The sequence below is a fragment of the Telmatherina bonti genome (assembly GCF_933228915.1).
Source record: "Telmatherina bonti genome assembly, chromosome: 20".
Lineage (NCBI taxonomy): Eukaryota > Metazoa > Chordata > Actinopteri > Atheriniformes > Telmatherinidae > Telmatherina > Telmatherina bonti.
Window position 1 is genome coordinate 21,233,155 of NC_136618.1, and position 25,672 is coordinate 21,258,826.

A 25,672-nucleotide genomic window follows, 5' to 3' on the forward strand; every position below is an offset into this window, starting at 1 on the left:
TCCTCACTAAAGAAAACATGGCAGCACAACAAAGCACATGTTGTCCACCAGGCAGATGGAAAAAACAGTACAGTACTTTTTTTATTTTAATTTATTCAATAAGAGTAAATCTTTTGACATTCTCACACTCTGAAGCACATTGTTGGATTGCTGATTTATTTAGGACTCTGCTAGTGCTGATCCAAAACCAGAGAACCACGGCAAAGCCCTAACTCCCATCCTTCATCGCTGAACTGCAAAGAAACTTGACTGACAGTTCGGCTAACTGGCTGTGATGAGGGTTATTTTATCTAACAAGATGAAAGCAGAGAAATATGTCAAGCATGCAGCTTTTTATTGAGGTTATTTTTAAAATGATTGGTTTGAGCTAACTGCATAAAATTGGAGGCATCTGATTCTTTTCTTCGCAACTTAGTTAACCCACATTGTTACAAAATTAGATCTTTGGCACTGGAAGATGACGCTTTCACATGTGAAGCATTTAGTGTTTTGTTTGTTGAATGAATTATTTATTCATTAGTTGAACCTACAAATCTAGCTTTAAAATGTAGATTAAACAGATAAAACACTTGGTTTGTTATAAATTCTTAACATTGCAGAAAATCACAGCGATAACTACATTGTTCTTTTCTATATGATATAAATGGCACAATGCCTGCTACTTAAATATGTTTGATTAGCTTCTGCTCTAATCTGCTCTTATTGCCATATAAGAGGCAATGAGGACTTTAAAAAGCTAATCAGCTGTAGTTGGGTTCTGCTGTTGTTGGCCTGACTTTTGGCTGTGTTTGTGCTCTTGTCAGACCAAAGCCATCTGGGACAGGTGTAAGAAGTGTAAATGGGAGTTAGCTTGGCTGTCAGTTACCACACCCTTCTCCCTGTGTGGCCTTCACTGACCGGGAGGGGGGGGGGGGGCGGATGTGGGTAGTTATGGCTCAAAGTCCCACTTAGACTTAGACAAACACTGAAGCATATATTAAATGCCTCTAATATGTCATAAAGCACTTTTAGTGGAAAACACAGAGATGCACTTTGTGCCAGCTTTGTTGGATATTCTGCAGACTTATTTTGAGAATATTTCTTTGCATTTAATACTTATGCTGCCTTAAATTTATCACATATAAAACACAAGAGATGAAGTGAAGTGGAGTAGTTCTGGTGTGTTTGTAGATGTAGATGTTTTTTCCCACCCACAAGCACACCTGAGAGAGGAAAAGTGTGGGGGGGGTTTGGTGGGCGAGAGCAGAGGAAGTCTTATGTAGGTTTACAGTTCTGAGTAGGTGGAAGTGTGTATTGTTGGTTGATGTGCTTTCTGCTGAGGCCAGTGTAAGGATTTAAATCCACAATGCATATAAGTCAGTGTGATCCAGACAAACTTGATAATAAATGCAGTTTTTCATGTCATTTTGTCTTCAGTGACTGAGGTTTCTAACCCTGTTAGTGTTGGAGTGCCCAGAACTCAGTGGGAATCTATTGTTTACTTTCCAGTCTTCATTAATAATCCACCGTCATTCCCTTTCTTTTGCCTCTCCTCTCCACTTCTCCTCCACAATCTTCCTTTTCTTCCCCACGGTGTTCTCCCTGCACGCCTTATCTGCCCTTCTTATTCATTCCTGCTCTTTGTTATCCTTAACTACTTTTCTCTTTCAAATCCTCATCCGTCCATTTTGAGCCCCTTTTCTCTTCTCTGTGGTGCCCTTTTGGACAATGGAGGAATCCCTTGGCCAGGGTGCAGGAAGGGGGGTGGTCAGCTGAAGCTGGACTGACTGACAGCCCTGTGTGAGACTGGCTACTCAGCCCTTTGTCCTTCTGCCAAGGAAAATGGAGGGAACTTGGAGAGGTAGAACAGGGGAGGAGAATGGGGACCAGTTGGGGTGTCATTCATGTGTAGTTTTAGGGACTTCTGGTTTCAGTGCTTCACAGGAAAGAGGAAGCCTTGGACAAGTAGCAGAGTAACATCAGCCAGTAGAGGCTGTGCTTGTCCTGTAGCTTAACACATCTCTGCAGCCTGTGGTCCTCTAGGAACTGAGTTTATACGACAACAAAGAACTCTGCTATCTATATGAGGAGCCTGTGTAATGAGCCTTTTTGAGTGCCGACCCAAGTTACGCAGTCAACCAAATACTCTCCACTTTTTATTTTCTGGGACACAGAAGGAGTCCCAATCCACACAAAAGCATGCACTGTCCCCTCCCCTTTCTTTGAGCCTCTCACCCTAGTGGTGTCCATGCAGTGTGTGTAGCTTTCAGTCATTGTGAAGGAAGGGTTATTTGGAGGGAGGGGTTACTTAAGACCAGGCAGAAGGGGCAGATTTGGCACCAGATTAAGAGGCTCAGGAATGTGTGAATGGGAATTTAATTTGTGTATTAAAACTAAAGAAAGAAATGTAATGACACTGATATTTCCTGTTTTCTAGCAAATCATTGATGAATCAAAGCCTCTTCCACAAGTTGGTTCAGCCTTTTTGGTTTCATATGATCAGATTTAGGTTGAAGAAATTAAACTGTTCTTTATCTCTGATTTAGCCTTAATATTCTGAAACATATCTAACCCCACATGTTTTAATACATGGTAGCCGCTGCTCAATGAATGAAGTGGAGTGGCTTGAGTTTCTGTTTGCCTGCACTCTTAAAAGAAGGTAAGCACGGGTTATGAGAGGAGCCGGCTCTGTCTGTAGTCAGATGGCCTGATTGGAGGGAAATTAAATGCTAAATGGAATCACTTGACTGGAACACTGCAGCCTCTGTGAACAGCCGGATCCAGCTCAATGCATCCACAGTGGAGTGTTGCTCTTACAAGGCAGACAGAGTTTGCTCACATGTGTCACAAACGCAAACGCATTCACGGTTTGCTTCTTTGATATTTGTTGTCTCATTTTACTTAGCTTCTCTGGAGTTATCTGAATGACACACACATTGAGCATGATGACTTAATAGACTCTTCCAATGCTTATAAAAACTTATAAACACTCTTAAACAAACAACTGCTGACTTGAATATATAAGTATGCATGTTAGCATGCTGCTCTGTCCTCTGGGCATAAATACCCTGCCCAGCAGCTTAAAGTAAAACTAAAACTGAAAATGGTGGTATGTTCTGACTTAAAGACTTAAAACACAGGATCTCCTGTGACATGGCTCAAGGATGACTGCAATGCACAAAGAATGCATGAAGAAAACAAGACATCCTGAGGCGCATTTACACACTCAATCTGAGTGGAATGTAAGCTAAGCAGGATTCTTCAGATAAGACAAAGCATCCGCATGCTGCCAAGGCTCATGCATTGAAGTGTGACATGTCTTCTGCCCAGCCTCTGTTTTTGTCTTGTCACACACTGCTCTCTGTCACAGATTGCTCACGGGTGGGCAGGCTTCATTCACTTCATAATAATGAGGGATTTCTCAAACAGCACCCACACAACAGTACATTTCACACTAGCAGAAGTCAGCATTGTGAAGTTCAGCTGAATGTGCAGCTGTGTCATTTCTTATAGTTCTTCAAAGCACCTTTCATGTAATTTACAATTTTTTCCCCTTGAATTTAAGCAAGTAAAAAAAAAAAAAAATAATTGTTTGGATGTTGCTGCTAATGCTCTTATATTTGCAAGGCATGTTAGTTTGGTCATATACAAGCACACAGTGGTCCAAGTAGCAAATCCTATTTGTCCAGCATGTCCTGCAATCATTATCCACCCCTCTACAAGCACATTCAGCTAGTAAGTAGTGTTCTGTGACTGTGCTGACTTGGACTCATTTTATTACAGTGTTTTGAGACCCCACACTGCCCTCTGCTGACCCTCCTCCCCCGTCACCCCTCTCTGTTGTACAGTACAACCTCCTCCCTAAAGCTGCTCCTCTCTCCTTGTACAAACAACTCTCGCAAAGGCCTCATTAAAAAACATCCCAGTAGCAAAGCTGTACACAAAAATAACACTCTTTGTCTTCCTAATGTGCCACATCAGTGTACAAACGGTCACATGCATACAATCATAGCTGTGTAAAGACCGCCCGTGTGACTGAGCAGACTCCTTTCAAACACAATAACGGGACTGTGGCGGTACACTAAATCCCACTGCTTCAACTTGTTTTTCCAATTGACCCGCTGACCCATGTAACACTGCCTGTTCTCCATTGTTTGACTTGAAAATACTGTACATCAGTCAGTGAGAAACAACCAGGACATTAAATCCAGTTATTATCGTTGGTGTTCTTCTATATGTGCAACAAATTACTGATTTGTTACAAACTATGTGGGTGAAGTATCAGTACTAGTAGAAAAGCCTCTAATAGTTTCATATGTTATTCAGCTAAATGTCTCCAAACCCATGTCATGGTGCTGGGTATTGGAGTAAACATAGTCTTTAGAGTCTTTACTGTATTGTATGAGTCCTGCGTCCTCCAGACCAGCCTGCATGCAAGACGCCACCGAGGAGAGAATGGCTATCTTTGTGAATGCTCACAATTACTTGTTCTCAGGCATGATTGCATTACTGTCTAGTTATTCACTCATCACTTTGTAAGCTCTGGACAACATCGAGAGGAGGGAGCTGTGTACCGATGCCAAAGGTCCGAACGAGAACTGCTGAGTGTCCAGAAGCAGCACTGCTAGGCTTTGCTGCCTCAATGTGAGGACTAAAAACTCAACTAGCACCTGTAGGCTGGGTCAGGTTGTTTCTTTGCTATGAGGGTTTAGACAAGGGTTTTTCCTCATCATTTCCAGCCTGAAAGATTGTCACATGTTGTGCCAGGAGCGTCTCCTCTTGTGAGCTTGGCCCCAGTGACATGGTTGGTTTCAGCTCCTGTTTCCTGCTCCTGCCATCAGATTCCTCACCTGCTTCTTAATGCCATGTTTCTTTGGCTCCATCTGTCCCTGTATTCATCCCCATCAGATGAAGGGCTTTCAGTACATATTTGCAGTTTAAATGTTGGGAAAGTACTGACTGGCAATGTAACAGCAGGGGGAAAAAAAAGCTCTAATGCACCCATCAAAACACAATACATATGGCTGGTTAAGAGCGGGAAATGTCTGCCATCGAGGTACAGGGTGGAACTGATCTGCAGTTTTCTTATCTTTGGCAGCATAATTGAAGAGCCGTCTTACAGCATGTTTCTTTGAGTGTGTACATGATGTGTGTTTTTATGCTTCTCTCTGACAGAACCCCAACAGTACACATAAAGTCTGTGTGTGTGTGTGTGTGTGTGTGTGTGTGTGTGTGTGTGTGTGTGTGTTATCAGATTTACAGCATGTTTATGCAACAGTTTGGTTACAATAGAGTAACAGGTTTCTGTTTTTAAACCTAATCCTAGTGGAGGAGGGAGAGCTTAGACACGATCTGGATTTTTCTGTTAGTGAATTAATCTCTGGTAACTCACACACACACACACACACACACACACACACACACACACACACACACACGCAGGCTGTTTTTCAGCAGAATATTTTGCTGATAGTCTGAGGTTTAATTTGAATTAAGGTTTAGGCTTCAAACTTGCAGACAGAAAAAAATCCCTGAATAATAGTTTTGTTCAGCCTCAGAGTCGAAAAGTTTTCTCAGAAGTCTTCCTCCTTTTACATCGTATGAGAAATGTGGCTTCTGACGAGGCAGACAGTGGACCCTCTGTGGGTTGCACAACCAGGGACAGAGAGGTTGATAAAGGCATAGTTTCAGCCTGGTCCTCCTGCTGTTTCTGCCACCCTGTCTTGTCTGTCCATCTGAACAGCGCAGACGCGCCGTGCGGCTAGAGAAGGAATGTTGCTGAATACCGTCCTTTCCAACAACCGTGCTCTTGTGAAAGCACTTGGCAGAGCTGCAGCCTCAGCTCTCTTAACGAAAGCCACTTTGTTTGGTTGCTGTTACCATGGCGAGGAAGAAAATTTTTTGGCGAGGAGTTCATGATGGAATGTTTTAAAAAACCAATTTTGTAAATGCTCCTCCACTAAACATACAGGACCTTTTATATGTGTGATCACTTGACTGATTATGTTTCAGCAGAGAGGAATGTCAACATGATGGCGATCTCATGCATGTTGTAGGATGTTTAATCTGAACAATTTGCTGATTGGTCTATTACTGGATTGTTGGAATAGCATGTTTATATTGTGAGTAATTTATTATTCAGAAACATGAATCATATGATGACTACTATATTTTTCTTTTGTTAGCCCACCATATTTGTTTGGACTAATTAGACAAAACATTTTAAAAAATTGATTTTTCAAAAACTTTTAATTGTTATTAATTACAATATGAATTCAAAATTAATGCAAAAAGAAAAAAAAACCTATTTTTCTCCTTATTCTCATTTTACCCATCACTGAAGAATATTTAAATAAACTTGTTGGACATAAGTGAGGGTTGGGATGAGATTGTGATCAGTCAGATTGATTTATATTAATTACATTTTTTGTTTTCTATTTGTGCTTTTGGAAATTGTGTGTAAAATGTTCTAATGTTGTTGATCAAATCAGAGGATTTTGCTTCTCCTTATGTGAAAGCTGGTGATGCTCTTGTATCCCCATTTAACCAGAAAGGCCTGATTGAATGTTTAATCCCATGATTTCACTTTTTTGTTCCATTGCCAGAAAATCAGGAAGAAGCGTCTCTCTAGTGGCAAGGTTTCTTGCAGTAAAAATATGTTTTTATCCTTTCAGACTTTCCGTAGTCAGTTTAGTCTCATTTAGAGGAAGTTCAGGTGTTTGTGTTGTGTTTTATGGCCAGAAAAGGTTTTACTGCAAGTATTTACTATACTATTGAACACGGATGATATTATCGAGCTAAACATTTGTTGATGGACAAAGTTATTTTAATCCCTTTAGTTCGATTGACCATAATAAACTCACGGTATTTTCCATTGACGTTGAACTTAAGCTAGCATATAGCTTTTTATACATTTTGATGTATAAAAATAACGCTCCAAGCTGCAAACAATAAACATATATCCAGTAAGATACAGATGTATGTTATGTATATCTGCTTAGTTTTACAGTTTTACCAATTAAAGATTTCAGAGAAGATTGAGTCTCAGATCTTTTTGCGGAATCAGCTCTTGCAGCAGACTGGATTGATCACACCACACAAATGCAAGTTGCTACAGAATACATAACATTATTATAACCGATAATTATAACCGATTGTTGCTGCTTCAGTGGAGAATCGTCCATGCCGGCATGTTAATTCATCGTACAAACAACTAAATTCAACACCCCTACTCTTTTGCACATCTCTCAAAGTCTGTTGAGGTTTGAGAGGGGTGCGTGCTGACTGGGCATGCCTGCGTCTGTATTTGTGATTGGTTGGGAGGGAGTAATGACTGTAGTGTTAGACGACTTGACAGGCTATTATGAAAAGGGAATAGAAACTGTTTGTTTCTGTTACACCAAACATCGATGATCGATATATATTGTTGTCGAATTATCGTCCAACCCTACCAGCTGTCATTTAAAGTTAAAATGAGCTGTCATTTAAAGTCCAAACTCTGAAAATAGATGTGCTCATCTCCTGGAGGACCAGATGACGGGGAAGTTTAGTGTAAGAAGAGTGTTTAAGGAATTGTTTTGACATTTTAATGCATTTCTTCACAGCCTTTCTTCAGACTACTGAACCTCCGAAAGCTTGGCCTGAGTGACAATGAGATCCAGAGACTTCCTCCTGAGGTGGCCAACTTTATGCAGCTGGTGGAACTGGACATCTCCAGAAATGGTACAATATACAAACTTTAATTATTTGATGCATTTTTTTTTTTTTAACTTAATGGTGCCCCACTACCTTCGATTAGCAATCAACAAGCAAGTCATGTCTGTAAAACACATTTGCAGCATGTGGTGTTAAGTGATAGGGGCACTGCCATAGTAGTTGGGGAATAAGCACACTGACAGCAGGTGTTGGATGAATTTTAGCTGCCAGCCACTAATATGAAAAACAAAAATTCAGCTCCCTTAAGAAATAAAAAGTAAAGGTTAATGCTGCTTTCAGTCATACATGCTGCAGAGATATAATATAAAACTTGCTATATTGTTTTTTGCTGTGACATGCACAAACATCGTGCCCTCTCTGTGTCCTTGCATGCTGCACACAAACACAGATACTGAGTAGTAGGAAGGTTCTCTGTGGCAGATACGAGACATCTGCTCGGCTATATGCTGCATCAAGTGCTATGGGAGCAGTGTGCAGTGGCCTGTAAGGGCCTCTCCCATCTGTCTGCCTGTATGCTTCCCTGCTCCTGCTGCAGTACAAACCCTGAGCTGGATAAGTGTGATGGGCTGCTTTGCTCTGTAGGGATTTCCAAACATGCACCTGCAACTTCCACTACTGAAAGTCCTGTCCCTGACGAGGACAGTGGGCCACATTTCTTCTTATGTCTATTTTAAATTTACGTGCACATGTGATTTCTGCACACGGAAAATGCACATTTAAGTTATAATTATATGTACATAAGTCAAGAGTGGAGTAAATCCGATAATTATTGATGAAAATCTAATTATGCTGTTCTTTTAGTAACATCCCATGCTTTTTTTTTTGTCATAGATGTTTAAATAAGTCTACTTTATTTTAAAAAACTTGATATGATTACAACAGAAACCTTGACACCATCTACATACTACCTTCATGTTTTTTGTTTGTTATATCCATCTTTGTGGATGTATATTTATTATAAATCAGGCATTCCACAACAAAATAGAAGAGGAAAACAACTTGTTTCAGAGGTTACAGGCAAATAAGCCTAACTTTGACTGGGATAAAAAAATACAACTAACACAAGCAAATTAAGACGTAATGCAAAGCCCATGCCGTCTTTAACGAAACTTTAGCATTCTGTCCTATATTTTTTTTTCCTCCCTTCCTTACCATCTGGGTGTGATTACGAGGAGCTCAAAATGATAGAATGCAACCTCTGCACGCCATACATCTGTATGGGTCTCTATGGCTAACTCCTACATTGGGGGGGGGGGGGGGGGAGAAACCCCTCCCGTCTTTTCTTTGCAGACATTCCTGAGATCCCCGAGAGCATAAAGTTCTGCCGGGCCTTGGAGATTGCAGACTTCAGTGGAAACCCCCTCTCCAGGTAAATTGACTGTAGCAGCCCAATGCTGTATATCTTCACCGTGAAAGAATGTAAAAATCAACCCTTTACAGCTGCATCAAAATACTATATATGTTCTGCATATATAGTGTGTTTTAAAGTACGTTATTATTCTTGTTTATTAGATTTATTAAAAGTGTCATGCTTGAAATGGAATCCTGTTTAATGACGGATTATGCACATTAATGAACAAAGCCTGGAGTGGATTATAGTTTGTCACCACGCTGCTCTCTGACTAAACACAGCTCAATAGGAATGGGAAACCAGTTTAATCCTTTTTATTTCTCTGCTGGTGTTTCATGACTTAAAAAAGGGAACAACTGGAGAGAGTTTTGATGCTAAATACTTTAGCAGATGGATAACAAAGAAAAATATGGAGGGTCAGTGATACGTGCGTGAGATAAATGATCCCATGCAATGAACACCATAAGCTTAAAGGTCTCCCTCCTCTGTTTTCCCCCTTCTGGTCCCTCTGCTGCAGATTGCCGGATGGTTTCACTCAGCTCCGAACTCTGGCTCACTTGGCACTCAACGATGTGTCATTACAGACGCTGCCCAACGACATCGGAAAGTATGCACAGTCACAATGGCTCCCAGTTAAAACTTGTTTTTTGGCAAAATGTAAATATAATCCATTTTAACATTTCCTTTAATTTAACAGCATTTTTAGATGAGAAAATCCATAATTTAAAAAAAAAAAACCAACAACAACTTGGTTTTAAATCAATTTCTGTCAGTTAAATGATCGAGCTGAGATACAAAGCACTTCTTGTTTCTGCCTTTAGAGAGCAGATTTACTCTGAACTGTTTCTTTAGCTGAAAAGTTTTTTTTTTATTTTGAATTTTGGTGGGAAAAAACATTGCTTAAGAGGAAACAGTGTTTTATTTAGGAATTTGTAAATTAAACAACAAAATATTGACTGATAAGATCAATTAAGCAGTGTGACTCTAAATGTGAGGACTGTTAAGTAAAGATACCTTTTGTCAAAATGGGTACAAGTGTTGGAAAATCAAGCCGTAACTGGTCTGGACTGATGGTTGAGACATTCAGAGGCTGCACTGGTTTACAAGGAGAGTCATTTTGTTTCATGGTGGGCCCCGGGCCACTTGGTGTGCTCAGGCAGATGGAGGAGCCCCTCACCATGCCAGGCAGCCCAGACGAACAGACCTGCCATCTGACTAACCAGCCTGCCTCTCCTCTCCTCTCCCTTCTCTTCCTCCCCCTTCATTTCTTGCCAACTCCTACTCTTCTCCCTCTGTTTTTTTCCTCTGCCACTCCTTTTTATAGTCTGGCCAACCTGGTGACGTTGGAGCTCAGGGAGAACCTGTTGAAGTCTCTGCCTACGTAAGTGTCACATCTGCTCGGTGTTCCTGTTTCATTGTCTACTGTCATCATGAGAACAACTAGCATCATTAGCTGCGAATAAAATGTATGAAAAGTCAAAGCTTTTTGCCCCGTTGCACTTCTTTGTGGATGTACGTGATGTAAACCATTAATTATCTTTAGCTGAGTAGATTTAAACACATTCCTCACATATGTCTTCACACATGGATGAGCGGTATGCTGTTAGCACGCACACAGCTCGGCACTTTGTTATTTCAGGCTGCATGTCTGTGATAGATCCACATGTGCTTCATTATGCGCAGGTCGCTCTCTTTCTTGGTGAAACTGGAACAGCTGGACCTCGGCAGCAATGAACTGGAAGTTTTGGTTGGTCAACATCTTGTCCTCTTTCATCACATTGCAGTAAATAACTCATTGTGTCGTCCAGTGCTCAGGCGACGCCCTTACAGTGCAGGCAAACACTCGGTATGACACGTATTACAAGTGTCCTCTCTGCGTTCCCACCACACTTATTATGCTCCAAACCAAATGTTTACCTCACCAAACACAGCAGTGTGTCAGAGCTGAGTCCCTGCCTGCAAAGCTCTGCAGACGGAGCGCTGCTTTCGGCATGGAAACGCCCACCTGCCTCAACAGGACAGAGTAAACAATGCTCCGTGACCTGACGAGGACAGAAACTGAACAAACAGTGACATCACGATGAAATCTTGTCTGCATGTCTGTCAAAGTCAGCACTTCACGTTTATTTTCTTTGTCTGTGATAAGGCTTTTTAGACTTTAAAGTTAGTTCATTTGAGGATACATGAGCTGAACATGTGTCCTGAAATTGATATTGGAGTCTGTGGAGTTCAGGCATCTAAGAAATCAAGATTGTTGGAAATAATTTACAGATTTTTGCTTTTGGGCACAAAGATACTGTGTCATTTACAGCTGACATACAGTTTAGGATCACATTGATTCTTTAACTGTTTAACTCTTTAAAATAAACTCTTCATTTCCAATACTTTGCACAAAAATACAGTCTTATTTATTTATTTATTCATGTGCTCTTTTCTAATGTGCTCCCATTGAACTTCTTCTTTATCCCATGACATTTAGCCGGACACACTTGGTGCCCTTCCCAACTTGAGGGAGCTCTGGCTGGACCGTAACCAGTTGTCTTCATTACCACCAGTATGTGCAACAAGTATACAAGAAGTCTTTCCTTTACTTGGCTGTGACGATGAGCGTTACACTGCATGTTGATGGCGCACTGCAAGTGGTCATTTATGTTGTGTGTGTGTGCGCAGGAGCTGGGAAACCTTCGGCGGATGGTGTGCCTGGATGTTTCAGAGAATCGTCTGGAGGAGCTTCCCTCGGAGCTGAGCGGCCTCCTGGCTCTCACTGACCTGCTGCTCACACAGAACCTACTGGAAGTGATCCCCGACAGTATAGGTGAGATGATAGAGCAGGACTAAGGTGACAGATTTCAGTAAAGTCTTCTAAATCATGGGTTCAGATGGATGAAATGACAACATAGTCTGCTTTTTTAACCTGAGCAGCCATCTGTCCGTCTCTCATCATGAGCTGCACCTCCAGTAGTTTAGTTGTTATAAGTTAATGTTTTAAAATGCAAAAACCGTAACCTGCAGAACAAGTTTGTTAGAAGCTGGTCTTTCACTGATGCATTTTAAAACAACACACACCAGGCTTGCTTTCTAATTATTAGGTAGTGTTGATAAACACTCATCCGCTCTTGCATCACACTGTCTCTGTTAACCAGGAACAGCTCTGCCCTCTACTGGAAAATGATAGAAGTGAAGAATTGTAGAGACTGTTTGCATTTGATTTAAGTCTCTAAATTACTCATTTTTGCAGGATGCCAGATAAAAAATAAACTTAAAATTAAGGATTATTTAGTGCTTAATATGTAAATGTCTGTTTAACTTTGTTAAATTTGTCTTCAGGATGTCTGAAACAGCTGTCCATCCTGAAGGTGGACCAGAACAGACTGACTACCCTGACTGACTCATTAGGGGAGTGTGAAAACCTCACAGAACTTGTTCTCACAGAGAATCTTTTACAGGTATGGAGATACACATATACTTCCCACTTCCAGTTTACCCAATATGGATTTATGCACATTAACCCAATTTCCATGTTGCATTCATAACTGCTATCATTGTCTATTTCAGTGCTTTATTAATGGCTTTTTGTGTTTTCATGGCTTCACAGTCACTTCCTCGCTCGCTGGGCAAGCTGAAGAAGCTGACCAACCTGAATGTAGACCGCAACCGGCTGGGCAGCGTGCCCAAAGAACTTGGCGGCTGTGCCAGCCTTAACGTCCTCTCATTGAGAGACAACCGCCTGGGCAAACTGCCTGCTGAGCTTGCAGATGCCACCGAGCTGCATGTGCTGGACGTAGCTGGAAACAGGTACTCTCACTTAACACCCTGAACTTTTGATAACATGCCGCAGCTTTTTCCAGCTAAGATTAAAGAAGTGGATAGAAAGCCTTTGCCAAAGTAATTTCCTGCAGCTACCACACTTCACAACTTTGTTTTGCTAATCTGATCAAACGTCACGAGTAAAATACCATGCAGATGTTATTTTAACCTCAGAAATCAAGCAGGATATTTCATGTTTCTTTCTTTAGTTATAATTAATAAAAGCATAATGAAAACATCAAATTAATTAGGTTATTTTAGGTCAGATTTTTGTGATTTAAAATTACGCATGTGTTTTGTGGATCCTTTCAGTGTTTGGTTTATCTAAATGAAAGGTTTTTGCTCACTTTCACCTTTGTTTCCCCTCTTTTTGTCAGATTACAAAACTTGCCTTTTGCCCTGACAAACCTCAATCTGAAGGCCATGTGGCTGGCAGAGAACCAGTCACAGCCTATGCTCAAGTTCCAGACAGAGGATGATGAGCGAACAGGAGAGAAAGTATTGACCTGTTATTTACTGCCTCAGCAGCCTTCGCCAAGCCTCGGTGAGTTTTATGCTCTACTGTAGCTCATTACATATATTAAAGCTATCTTGCTTATCTTTAATGTTTTTAAGTAATTGCCATTCAGTAACAGAGATGCTTAGGGAGGGTTTTATAGAATCTCTTCTTCAGTCTATCCAATTTAATTCAATTCAGCTCTCTTTGCATGGCGCCGTTTCACAACAGTCATCTCGAGGAAGTTAACAGACACATCAATTTGAGCCGGTTCATAGTTAAGGAAAACCAACAGATTGCATTGAGTCTTGACTTCGATTTAATCCTCCATCCTGAACATGTTCCTTCTCTCTGCAATGCTCCCTTTGACCCACCTTAGAAAACCTACTGCAGAACAGCGTGGATGATAGCTGGACGGACAGCAACCTGAACCGAGTGTCGGTCATTCAGTTCCAGGAAGAGACCAAGGCCGAGGAAGAGGATGATGAGGCTGCTGCAGAGCGCAGGGTGAGCAAATGCCGCATCTTTGTCATGTTTCAAGAATTTTCCCTCCTGTGACTTTGAATGTCCTCTTTGTTTTTCATTGAAGTGTCTAAAATGAAGCAACACATTTTTGGTAAACCTGTGCAGCAAGTCAAATGTTTGTTTTTTGTTTTTTTTTTGTCACGTGAATGTCTTCTCTTTAGGGCCTCCAGCGCAGAGCCACACCACACCCCAGTGAGCTGAAGGTGATGAAGAAGGTCATAGAGGAGAGGAGGAACGAAGTCTACACTTCCAGACCTGATGGAGAAGAAGAGGCTATTGACTCAGAGGTACATAAACCAGACTCTCTAATTATTACTGAGTATTAGCAGGTTAACACCATTTTGAATGTGGCCCTTCATCCACTTTTAATAATAATATCTCTAATAACACAGATAACCACTTTTTAACACTTTGGCGACGCCGGCATCGTCGGCGATGCCAGGGACCATGTTGTGTTTAATCGAGCATAGCTGTCGAACCATAAAAGATAGAAACATACTTTTTTACCCTCTTAATCGGGAGACTCCGGGCTTTCAGACGGTAGTTCTGGCATCACTGTAACCCATTCATAGGTGATACAGTGTTGTGTCAAAATAGGTGTTCCAATCAGAGCCTTTGTCTTTGGCGCATGACACGTGTTTGTCCAATCAGAGCCGATGATGCCTCAGGAAACGTCTCCAAACAGTGTCAATCACTATGCATCGGTGTCGTTAGCAGTCGGATAGCTGCCTTCTGTTTTTACAAGGCCGATAAATTATGAAAACAACAGCTTTTGCGCACTCATACCATGCGTAATTGCTCGAACAAACATTTGCATTACTCAAGTAGTTTATTTCAACATAAATGACACGACGGCGTAACAGATGTATGACTTGGTAACAGATACAGTGTGTGCAGCTGACAGTGACTTTGGAAAGCTGCGGCGCTATAGTCCCCTTCAGTACCTTTAGTCATGCTTCGAAATTATAATACTCAATTTCAAGCAAAGGAGCCTCATTTACATAGCAGTTTATGATATTTCAATTCAAAATAAAAAAAAAATCACAAGGTATAGGATATTATGGGACATTGAAAGGTGGTGTTTATTAGCATTTAAAATAAAAGAAGTCAAGTTTATTTCTCTAAAATACCCTTGGTCCCCAGAGGGTTAAATTTAGTTAATGCCCAGTTTTTGCCTTAAATTGCCATCTTTATCTGCTGGTCTGGTAGATCCTGACAGACTGAAATGATATTGTTTGCAGGAGAAACGACTCAGTGACCTTTCCAATCAGAGCCACGACTCCCAGGTGTCCAACAGCACGCTGTCGGCCACCTCCCACGAGGACCGGCAAAATATGACTGCAGCCACACGGAGGGAAGATCTTGTGGACGGCCATTGCCCTCAGGAGGAGGAAGACCTGGATGAGATGGAGGTGGAGTACATCGAGGTGAATACTGAAAGCATCAAATAAGAAAATAATTGATTGTTTCTGCAGACGACCTTCCTGTATAACTAAAAGAATGACCCCCCCCCCCCCCCCCCCCCCTTCTCTAGCCTACTGTGCACTTTGCAGAAGAACCCATCATTCGGGGTGGGGAGGAGGATGACGAAGAGGAGGGGGAGAACGGGGAGCGGAGCGATGACGAAGATGAGAGGCCGGCTTTTCCCGCAGAGAAGCAGCGGCTGATCAGGAAGGACACGCCACACTACAAGAAGCACTTCAAAATCACCAAGCTGCCCAAACCCGAGGCTGTGGCTGCACTGCTGCAGGGCTTCAGTCCCAACGGGCTCAACTCAGCAACACAGGCTGCAGAGGAGGAGCAGGATGAAGAAGAGGAAGAAGAAGAAGAGGAGAGTGTAGGCACTCCACAACACCATCGCAGAATAGATGAGCTGGAGGACAGCAGGCATCAGGGCAACTCCAGTCAAGTAAAGGTAAAAGAGAGGTTCAGGCTCTTGCAGGATGCTGAATAGAAACTGAGATAAGCTGAAAACATTGTGGCAGACATTTAATTTCCTTTAGGGGTAAGTAGCATAGCAGGACATCCAGTATGCAGAGAAGTTGATTCATAGATAAGTTATGCATAAATCGGTAGCTGGACTCCTCTAACCACCTTGTAAGCTGCATTAGTTAGTGTTCTTTTAGCACTTTTGATGGATGTTTTGTTGCATGCAGGGTCATTGTGGAAACGAGGACACCCACCATGGTGTTATGAATCAGGGCTTATAAATAGATCTATTTTTCAGGAGTTGATAACTTGGACCCAAACTTACTCGTAGCAGCTGCCTTGGTCCCCTACAGAACCGCGGTCCCCTCATCAAACGCCTGCACACACATAATGCACTAACACCACTGTCGTATATGAGATCAGCTAGAGACCATTTAAAAAGCCTGTTTCCATTCAAGTCTGCTATTCATCCACACACACCAGAGACTAATTCTTTAATGAACTCTGCCTTTCTTGCACAACACCGGCCCAGTTCAGGTCTAAGCTTCTCACCATTACCAGCCACCTGCTGAAATAATTAAATAATTATGTTTTCACACTCTGCTTTTATAACATTGTGCGCGTTTTGCTTCCACGTGCGAATGCAGCGAGTGACGTCTGCTCAGACGCTGCCCATGTTAATGACTCTCCTTGATGATCTTTTGCATTTGTAATGAGACATGTTTATTTATTGTGGTAATTACTGAAACTCCTTTTTTTTTTTAACACAAAGATCATCTCACCAAATCTGTGTGTGTGTGTGTGTGTGTGTGTGTGTGTGTGTGTGTGTGTGTGTGTGTGTGTGTGTGTGTGTGTGTGTGTGTGTGTGTGTGTTTTTAATGGGTGTGGGTCTGTTTGTGTGACTGAACTCAGGCCAACCAGAACATGTATTGGCAGAGCTGGAATGTGAGATCCAACCAGATTTGTTAGCATCACATAAGTTTAAATGTTTGCTTTTCGTTTTTTATAAAATATTGTTGAACTTTTATCAGTGTTATCTTCTAGTTAACTTTGTTTTGTTTTTTTTCTTCTTTTAAGCTGCCCTATAACGTTTAAGTCTTTAGATCATTTAAGGCTTTTGACTGGAAGAAATTGCTATAGAGTTTGGAGGAGGCTGGGCTTGTTCTTGTTCAGGAGCTTTTGCCTTCACTTGTCTGCTCTGTCGACACACGTGTGTTTTGGTTTTTTTTTATTTCTTTTTTCACTGTGGCTCAGCTTATGGTCTTGCCTTTCCATCTCTGCCTGTATTTGCTTTTGGTGGTTGGGGAGCAAATGTGGAGACACCTCTGCTTCCAGGTGGTCCTACAACCTGCAAGCAGATTGTGAAATGATGTGTGTATGTGTGTGTGAAGACGATGGAAAGTGTAAATAAGTTTGTGCGTGCGGGTGTGAACGAGTGCATTAGTTTTTAATTTGGCCTGACTAATCCGCATGCCTCTCGCTGGTTCCTGTCCTAACAGGGGGTGTCATTTGATCAAGTCAATAATCTGCTGATTGAACCTGCTCGAATTGAGGAGGAAGAGGTCTGTACCTACTCTTTCCCGTCCAGTCTGTGTATCTGTCCCTCACTCTCCCACTCAGTCAACCTCCTGCACATAGACGTGGAGCAAACAGCCCCAGAAATCCAGTTAATCCAAGCCGATCACAAGGAAACCTTTTAACCACAGCTTGTTTATTGGCGGGTCAGTGTGGCAGAACCTGGGACTCAGACTGAAGCATCACTTAATAAATGTTTTTATTTCTGTATTGCACAGCAGGAGTGCACGCTGACATTTTAGTGGTAAATGTGCAGCTTGTTCTGCCGTTTGGGTCTATAGCAGCTTCAGTTAGCACAACTGCTTTAGCATCAGAAACCTGCCATAAGTTATACATCTCTAATTTGTCATGCACATATTTATTAGAGCATGTTGTAAATTGTTACAGAGACAACAAAATGTTACATCAGTCATGATTTTCTGCACACTGATAACATTTTAATATTGTTGGATCAAAGCAATCGGGTCTTACTTTTCCTGCCACCATGCCAGGCTGTGTCTGTTAACTCTCACATAGCTTCATCAGAAGCCTCAACATAAACACTGCTGGATAAATGGTCAAAATAGTCCTGAAATACAAAAGTAGTGTCCCATGTCATGCAGCTGGGATTCCCCGTACCACCAGAATGTCTGGAATATCTACACATGACACCAGAATCCATATTTCTTAAGAGTTTTTACACTTGTTCCTGTTTGTTGTCTTTCAGTTTTTAATCTTAAACGCTGTATTTCCCTGAAATTTTCCATGTTGTAGACATGTTGTAAGCCGCAGTCTAACACCAGGTTCTGGCACACCATACCTCTCCTGTCTTTCCTCTGCATCTGCCGCTTCGCTCTCCTTTATCCCGTTCACGCCGTCTTGCTCTGGAACAGATGTGCTGCTTGTGCCATGATGTGTCATGATGATGTAAATAACTTCACCAAGTTTCCTCCATGTTAATATTCAAGAATACGTAGAGAGATGGTATTTACCCAGAAGCTCCTTGTAGCTGATGTTGACTTTTAATAGTATAAACATGTAGACGTAACACATGGCCGTTGTTTCGACGCAAGAAAGAGCTTGTGTGATATTTACTATATAGTTTGATTATTTTCTGTCTTCTACTTTGCATGATTGTCTGAAATACTTTGTGAAATATTTTGGCTTGGTAAGGAAACTTTTCACTCGCCAGACAAGTAGGTCATAACGAATGATGCCATCTCGTTTCAACAAGGAGGCTTAACAGCACGAAACACGCCAAGGCCTCCTCCTTGCACAGGACACATCACTCTCCTCATCTATTTCTTGACACTTCATTTTTCCCTCCATCTGGTCCTCATCTGTCTCCATTCCTCCCCATTTCTGCATGGCTTACAAGTGTACAGAATACACTACTTTTTATTTTTTCAATTTAGAGCTCGTGCACCTACACATGTACAAAGTGTGTTGTAAATTTTTATCAATGGACTGCTTTTTCTAGTTAATACGGTAAGGGTCTCTGCTAGTGTGTGTTTATTGGTTTTAGATTAATTATTGGCTCTAATTTCATTTAATTCTTTGAGTTTTCTTTAATAAGTTCAGGTAGGTAACATTGAACTGAGAACAGGCTCCTGAGGATGAAGTGCTGATTGATGCCACCTACTGGCAGGCAGAGTCACCGACAAGTTAAATGAATTATTCATGCAGTTGGATGCTGAAATCTGAGTTTCTGTTTAAAGTTTAAGCGTAAAATTGTGTAATTTTGGACTTTTTGTCGTGAGATCACTGGAGTTATGTTGGGATTCACTGCTGGTTTCGCTGACTCCACTAATGCTTAACTTGCAGCACACGCTGATCATTGTGAGACAAACAGGCGGTCTGGGTATCAGCATCGCTGGGGGGAAAGGATCCACGCCTTACAAGGGTGATGATGAGGTGAGTCGGGTTCCTGGAGTTTGTGCATGCTCGAGATGCTGAAGTTGCAAATGCGATGTATGTCTAATTTAACACTTGTCTGTTTTAAGGGAATCTTCATCTCCAGAGTATCTGAAGAGGGTCCTGCAGCGAGAGCGGGGGTGAAAGTGGGTGATAAACTCCTAGAGGTAAAACAAACTCAGCATATGTGCACATATTTAGTTTATTTAGTTTTACTCTTGCAGTTTAAAAGAACTTTATTCAAAGAGCCTAAAAAGTCAACATATCTGCCCATGTTTTCCAGGTGAATGGAGTGGACCTTCACGAAGCAGAGCATCACACAGCCGTGGAAGCTCTCCGCAGCTCTGGTGCTACTGTTTCGATGACAGTGCTGCGTGAGCGCATGGTGGAGCCAGAGAACGCCATCACCACCACACCGCTGAGGCCAGAAGACGACTACTTCCCACGGGAGAGACGGAGCAGCGGCCTCAGCTTCAACATAGAAAGCAGTCCCAGTGGGCCAAGACAGCGGTTCTCCACCTGTCTGATCCGCAACGACAAGGGGCTGGGATTCAGCATCGCCGGAGGCAAAGGCTCTACACCCTACCGCACAGGAGACACGGTGAGATGCAGGAAACCCCCGTCACACCTCAAGTTTCAGGGTTTCTAATTAACAGCTGTTGTTCTTCGAAGGCAAAGACCTGAAACTGTCGACACACTCGGTGTTTAAAGCTGCCTGACAATAATGCATTAATGGAAAATTAATGCAGAGTCAACACTGACAGCTGCAGACACAACCAATCATACAGTTATTAAAAGACCTACTTACAAGAGGAGATGTCTGTAAATGAAATCACAGTGCATTTGCAGTAACCGCCTCCATCTTTTAGGGTCATCTATTCTGACCACAGCGTTTACAGTCGTCACCACGGCGACAGAGATATGAATAGCTAGCCTTGAAACTTGATAGGGCTGCTGTAATTGAACAGAGTGTATACTTGGGCCAGCGCAGCGTTGCACTGCATCTTTTGTAGCTTTAGGAGCGGCCAAAGAGAAGACAGGACTCATAAACGCACCGTTTAGGCGGGTCGGATTGTAAGTCTTGCCTCTTTTTCAAAAACATTTTGAAATGGATGCAGTGACTTGCCTGGTTGTCAGTCAGTCTGAGGAGGGCGTTGCTGTAGTCTGCGCTTCTGTTTGCATGTCCTGTTTTTTTTGCAACAAGCTGGCAGCTCAGTTGGTGGTATGTTGTGGATCAAATCATTGACTTTGCTTTAGCAAAGAGGGCAGTAAATCCTGTGATACTGCAAGGTATCATGATCCAGTATTTTGCTTGTTTATGTGTAATCCTGTTTATGATTTTGGTGTATAAATAAAATGCAGTTAATTGTCTGGTGTCACATACTGACCGACTTGTGACTCTCATGTAGGCTAAATGCGCAGCTGGCACGATGATTCTTTACAGCATTGCCGTCTGTTGCTCCAGACATTTTACCACCAACACTCTAATGTGGTGATTGCAGTTGTTGTTTTTAGCTTGAAGCAGCCTCAGCACATTAACAATTATGAATAAGTGACTTAAACAAATATTCTATATCTGTCTGTCTTCAGGGAATCTACATTTCTCGAATTGCAGAGGGTGGAGCAGCACACAGAGACAGCACTCTTCATGTAGGCGACAGGGTGATATCTGTAAGTACTAATATTCCTCTCTGTGTGGATGACGTAATGTTCACTGTGTTCATTTCAGGGTTTTCTTCACAAATATGAAGAATTTAAACCAAAAAACAAATAATTCCTCCCTGGATATTCTCTGTTTATCCAACATTTTCTTATGTTAGGAAACACAAGTGAAACATTTAGTTGATTTCTTTATTTACATGTGATAGTCTTTTCATTTTACAACTTGGATTCTCCTGCTGGAAATAACCTGATCTCCTCAGAAAACATGGATATAAGGCCGCACTAACATGCTGGTCATCCTAATCCCTGCTTTTATTCTCATTTACAGCAGTTACTGCTCTTAAAACATTGAAACGTTTTACAAACAGGTTGTAGATAATCCAGCTCAGATTCTCCTGCATGACTTTCCTCTGCAAATCACGCTCCAAGCTTGGCTTTGTTCTCCTGTATCTTACCACATACCAGTAACTGTTAATAATTATATGCCAGCATAAACTGTGCAGCTTGTTTATCACAGTATTAATGATACCCCTTCTGTCTGGGGTCCTTTTTGCTGTCTCTCTGGGATTCCTGTCCTCTCTCCTGCAGCAGTTTCTTGCTTCTCTCTTTCTGTTTGAGTTTTCTTCTTCTGTCGTCACGCTCTCTCCTTTCTGCATGCTCACTAATGCGTTGAGTCCTTGCCTGCTTGGTGGTGGGAGTGGTGGTGTGGTGCTGAGCCTGTTTCCCTGCTGATGTGGTAGACATGCGTTACCACGGCAGCAGGTGCAGCAGCGTGTCAGACTATGGTAAGAGCTGGTACTGTCGGGTCAGTGCCGACCCCTGCTCGCTCAGAAGCTACTAAGATGAAGTGCCTACATAAGCGTTGTTGTTGCTTTTGTTGACTTAAGATCAAATGTTTAAAAGGGGCTGCTTGGTTCCCTTTCTGTTTTTAAGTAAACAAAGGCAAGAAAAAGTGCTAAAGTGATTTCAATTAAAAGATGGCAGCATGAGCATTTAATCACACTTAAGGGGGTTTGGACTTAAAAACTAGTTTTGCTTGCTCGCAGCTTTTCTCCCTCAGTGAACCTCTGCCAGCTTAACCCGCCTGCAGCAGCACAGTGTAACACTGCTTTCTCTTTTCCTCTGAAGCTGTAAAGGTTTTTTAATAACACCACTCACTTTCATTAATTTATACACTTTTTAAAGATCAGAATATGTTTGATGTTTTGAAGCGGGATTTTAGTTTTGAGTGACGAGATGCAGAATCTGATGAGACGGCTGTCGGCAGCACACCGTGTTTTACAAATGATCACTGGGAGCATCGTGGTGGGCTGACACCCTCCCTGGTTGGTTCTACTGTTGATCCAGATCAATGGTGTAGACATGACAGAGGCCAGGCATGACCAGGCAGTAGCACTCCTTACCGGCACCTCCCCCACCATCGCACTATCGGTGGAGCGAGACCTGAATGCACCAGGGGGCTCTCCAGGTCAGAACCGGGCACGTGCCCACTCACCACCACCCCCAGAACCTTCAGAGTCTCCGGACCAGGAGGAGGACGGCCTTCAGGGGAACCACCTGGGTCGGATGGAGGATGAGTACCCCATCGAGGTGAGACAAAGAGGTCTTAACTTCTTCAGTTTGTGGAATGGCTTAGTATTTATTAGATATCACTGCGGTCAGCGCTATAGGAACCTCACTGAAGCTTGATCTCTGTTCATGTGGCCCCCCCCCCCCCCCCCCCCTGCTTTATCCCTAATGCTGTCCAGCTGCAGAAAAGATGGTGCATGGTATGAAAGTCCAGTGTGATTAAATAATGTGCTGTAGCCTGCAGTAACGCAGTAGAAATTATATTTTAGACTAAACTTCCCGTGTCCTTACATTCACATTGTTAGTTTCCGGCATGAAATATGTTCTACGTTCTTGCTACAACAAATCTGTGATCCAAACAGGAGGTGACCCTGATGAAGTCAGGCGGGCCTCTGGGCCTGAGCATTGTGGGAGGAAGTGACCACGCCAGCCATCCTTTTGGCATCAACGAGCCTGGGGTGTTCATTTCAAAGGTGCAACAACGAAAGCTTTGTCTCTTCATCATTTGAACACTTTTGAGTCTTCGAAACAGTTTGTTGTGTCTTAACTGGCCGTGCTTCGTCTCATCAGGTGATTCCTCACGGTTTGGCTTGTCAGAGCGGACTGCGTGTTGGTGACAGAATACTAGAGGTGAACGCCATCGACCTGCGACATGCCACACACCAGGAAGCTGTACGTGCTCTCCTGGCTAACAAGCAAGAGATCCGTATGTTGGTGCGGAGGGACCCTTCACCACCTGGGATGCAGGAAATTTTGATCCAAAAGCATCCAGGGGAGAAACTTGGCATCAGCATTCGGGGAGGGGCAAAGGGTCATGCTGGGAACCCTTTCGACCCTACAGATGAGGGCATATTCATCTCCAAGGTTCCTTCTAAAGATTTTAACTGTGTTCGCAGTCATTTGAACAGCTTGGTAAGGTTGTGAGATGTGCTAACTGCTGATCGGTGATCGTCTTCAGGTGAGTTCGACCGGAGCGGCAGCAAGAGATGGAAGACTTGAGGTTGGGATGCGTATCCTTGAAGTGAACAACCACAGTCTGCTGGGAATGACCCACACAGAGGCAGTGCGGGTACTTCGTGCCGTTGGGGACTCTCTGGTCATGCTAGTGTGTGATGGCTTCGACCCTCGCAAAGTGGCAGCTGTGGAGGTGAGACGCCATGAACGATACTATTCGAGCTAAAGTTTTCTTTACAAATGTCAAAAGAAGATCATATCAAGCTGCATACTGCTGGTAGCCTGGTTCTTTTTGTTTTTAGTTTTAACGCTTTCGGTTTATTTCCAGGCGTCTCCTGGCATCATCGCCAACCCATTTGCAACCGGCATTGTACGCAAGAACAGCATGGAGAGCATCTCTTCTATAGATCGAGACCTGAGCCCAGAGGAGATGGAAATAATGCAGAAGGTACAACATAAATCCTGCACAAACACAAATCTGACCAAATTTGATGCCCACTAAATGCATTGAAGCTTTGTGAGCTTTACTCATCTGCCTTTAAGGATTTAGTACATCAGTGCAGTCCAGTGTCATTCAAACTGAGTTCACTGGCTTTCAAGGCAACACGTGAATCAAACGTTTAGTTCAGCATTTCTGCTGCAGCACCACTGTGCTTCCACAGCAGTTTGGTGGAATTTCATCATCTCCATCTGAGCAACGCGCACCACATGTTCACACTTTTTGCCAGACCACAATGCACCAGCACCATGTTTATTTTGAGCAGATTAGCTTTTGGGAGTCTGCCCGTGCTGGAGGAATGTGGGGGTCTTGTTTGTGTAGTGAATGCTATGCTCCTGTCACTGCATATGTTCAGATCAGGGGGCTTTTTGTACGAAGCACCACTTATCTGTAGGCAAATATAAAAATGCTTCTTCGTAGGTTTTACAGGATGAAGACGAAGAGCGGCTTTTTATAAACTTTAGAACTTTATCGGGTTTTCACTTTTCTCCAGGAGTCTGAGATGGTGAGGGAGACGTCACAGTGGGAACGAGAGGAAATGGAGAAAGTGGTAAGAGACACTAAAAACATTGTTTTTTGGGGGGTAAAACTTTGTGTCTCAGCACAGCGATGGAGATAAATCAGTTTTAATGTAGCTATTTAAAAAAGAAAAAAAAAAAGGAGCTTCGGTTTGTCTGTCACCGGGTGAATGAAGCTTCTCCTCTGCACCCTGTGTGGGTTATTGTGTTTGACAGAACTGTTCCTACAATGTCCCATCTTGCATGCTTTTTCTGCTCCCATAGCAACATGAATAGAGTACTTTTTAATGTGTGTGGATTCTATCCTTTCTTTCCCTTCTATTTTTCGTTTCATCTTTCCTTCTGGTGTGTTTGGTGTGATACTAAATCATCCAATCATCCCACCTTCCTCTCTGCTTCTGTTTTTCTCCACTCCACCCCCTGCAAATCTTCTTCTATCCTCCACTGAAAATTTCTCTCCCGTCTTTTCCTTCGCCCATCACTGCATTACTGTGTGGCTGTGTGTGGTTGGGTACCTTCCCCCTCTGTACTCTACTCCTCCCCTTCCTCTCATAATGAAGGAGCGCATGCGCTTGGAGCGTGAGGAGGCAACTCGCCTGCTAGAAGAGGAGACAGAGGTGAGACACTCCTTATCGGCAGGTGCTCAGACAAAACTCGCTGTCTGGGCAGAACTGCAGTTTAGCCACAAACACCACAGAAACTATGGGATTTTTGCTCCTACAACAAAAAGACTTTCTACTGTACTCATTCTCAGAGCGAATTAGTTTTACTTAAGAAGATCCAAGAAAACGTACCCTGGGAAGGGGTGTTGCTCAAAGTGCCGGAGAGACAGGAAGACCATTTTTTTTTTGTTTTTCAGGAATTTCTTTCTTAACAACACAACATAATTACCGTTATTCTGCAGCGTAGGGAAATCTATAGGTCTTACTTACTTCTGAAGTTTCACTCAACGTGTTTTAAATTAAACGAGGAGAACTGAAATCTGCTGGTATCCCACTGACATACACCAGTGATTGGCCATTTTCTTTAGCCTCACTCCAGAAATGGCAAAATCAGCTTTTATTAATATGATCTTATCAGCAGTATGAATGAGTGGAAACACTTACCACGTCTGAAGCAGATTCACTTCACTTGCTGTCAATTCAGCAAATAGTTTTATTGTTTTTATTGTTTTCCTGATCTAATTGCAGAGAGCTAGC

General features: G+C 42.5%; 1 protein-coding gene across 13 annotated transcripts in view; it reads left to right on the forward strand.

Moving 5' to 3' along the window:
- The window catches only part of scrib (scribble planar cell polarity protein), a 60,312-nt gene that overhangs the window by 15,811 nt on the left and 18,829 nt on the right, over positions 1 to 25,672 (forward strand). For 12 of the 13 annotated variants that reach the window (XM_079259657.1, XM_079259655.1, XM_079259648.1 and 9 more), the window contains exons 2-27: positions 7,584 to 7,701; positions 8,986 to 9,064; positions 9,564 to 9,653; positions 10,371 to 10,427; positions 10,730 to 10,793; positions 11,526 to 11,600; positions 11,717 to 11,861; positions 12,374 to 12,492; positions 12,642 to 12,841; positions 13,231 to 13,397; positions 13,729 to 13,856; positions 14,036 to 14,161; positions 15,116 to 15,301; positions 15,409 to 15,789; positions 17,303 to 17,365; positions 19,182 to 19,271; positions 19,361 to 19,438; positions 19,555 to 19,872; positions 20,862 to 20,942; positions 22,281 to 22,523; positions 22,865 to 22,975; positions 23,073 to 23,366; positions 23,461 to 23,649; positions 23,785 to 23,904; positions 24,449 to 24,505; positions 25,034 to 25,090. In XM_079259657.1, coding sequence (XP_079115783.1) covers positions 7,584 to 7,701; positions 8,986 to 9,064; positions 9,564 to 9,653; positions 10,371 to 10,427; positions 10,730 to 10,793; positions 11,526 to 11,600; positions 11,717 to 11,861; positions 12,374 to 12,492; positions 12,642 to 12,841; positions 13,231 to 13,397; positions 13,729 to 13,856; positions 14,036 to 14,161; positions 15,116 to 15,301; positions 15,409 to 15,789; positions 17,303 to 17,365; positions 19,182 to 19,271; positions 19,361 to 19,438; positions 19,555 to 19,872; positions 20,862 to 20,942; positions 22,281 to 22,523; positions 22,865 to 22,975; positions 23,073 to 23,366; positions 23,461 to 23,649; positions 23,785 to 23,904; positions 24,449 to 24,505; positions 25,034 to 25,090 — 3,636 coding nt within the window. The remainder of the gene's footprint in view (positions 1 to 7,583; positions 7,702 to 8,985; positions 9,065 to 9,563; positions 9,654 to 10,370; positions 10,428 to 10,729; positions 10,794 to 11,525; positions 11,601 to 11,716; positions 11,862 to 12,373; positions 12,493 to 12,641; positions 12,842 to 13,230; positions 13,398 to 13,728; positions 13,857 to 14,035; positions 14,162 to 15,115; positions 15,302 to 15,408; positions 15,790 to 17,302; positions 17,366 to 19,181; positions 19,272 to 19,360; positions 19,439 to 19,554; positions 19,873 to 20,861; positions 20,943 to 22,280; positions 22,524 to 22,864; positions 22,976 to 23,072; positions 23,367 to 23,460; positions 23,650 to 23,784; positions 23,905 to 24,448; positions 24,506 to 25,033; positions 25,091 to 25,672) is intronic. The other variant, XM_079259652.1, reaches the window with a different exon arrangement.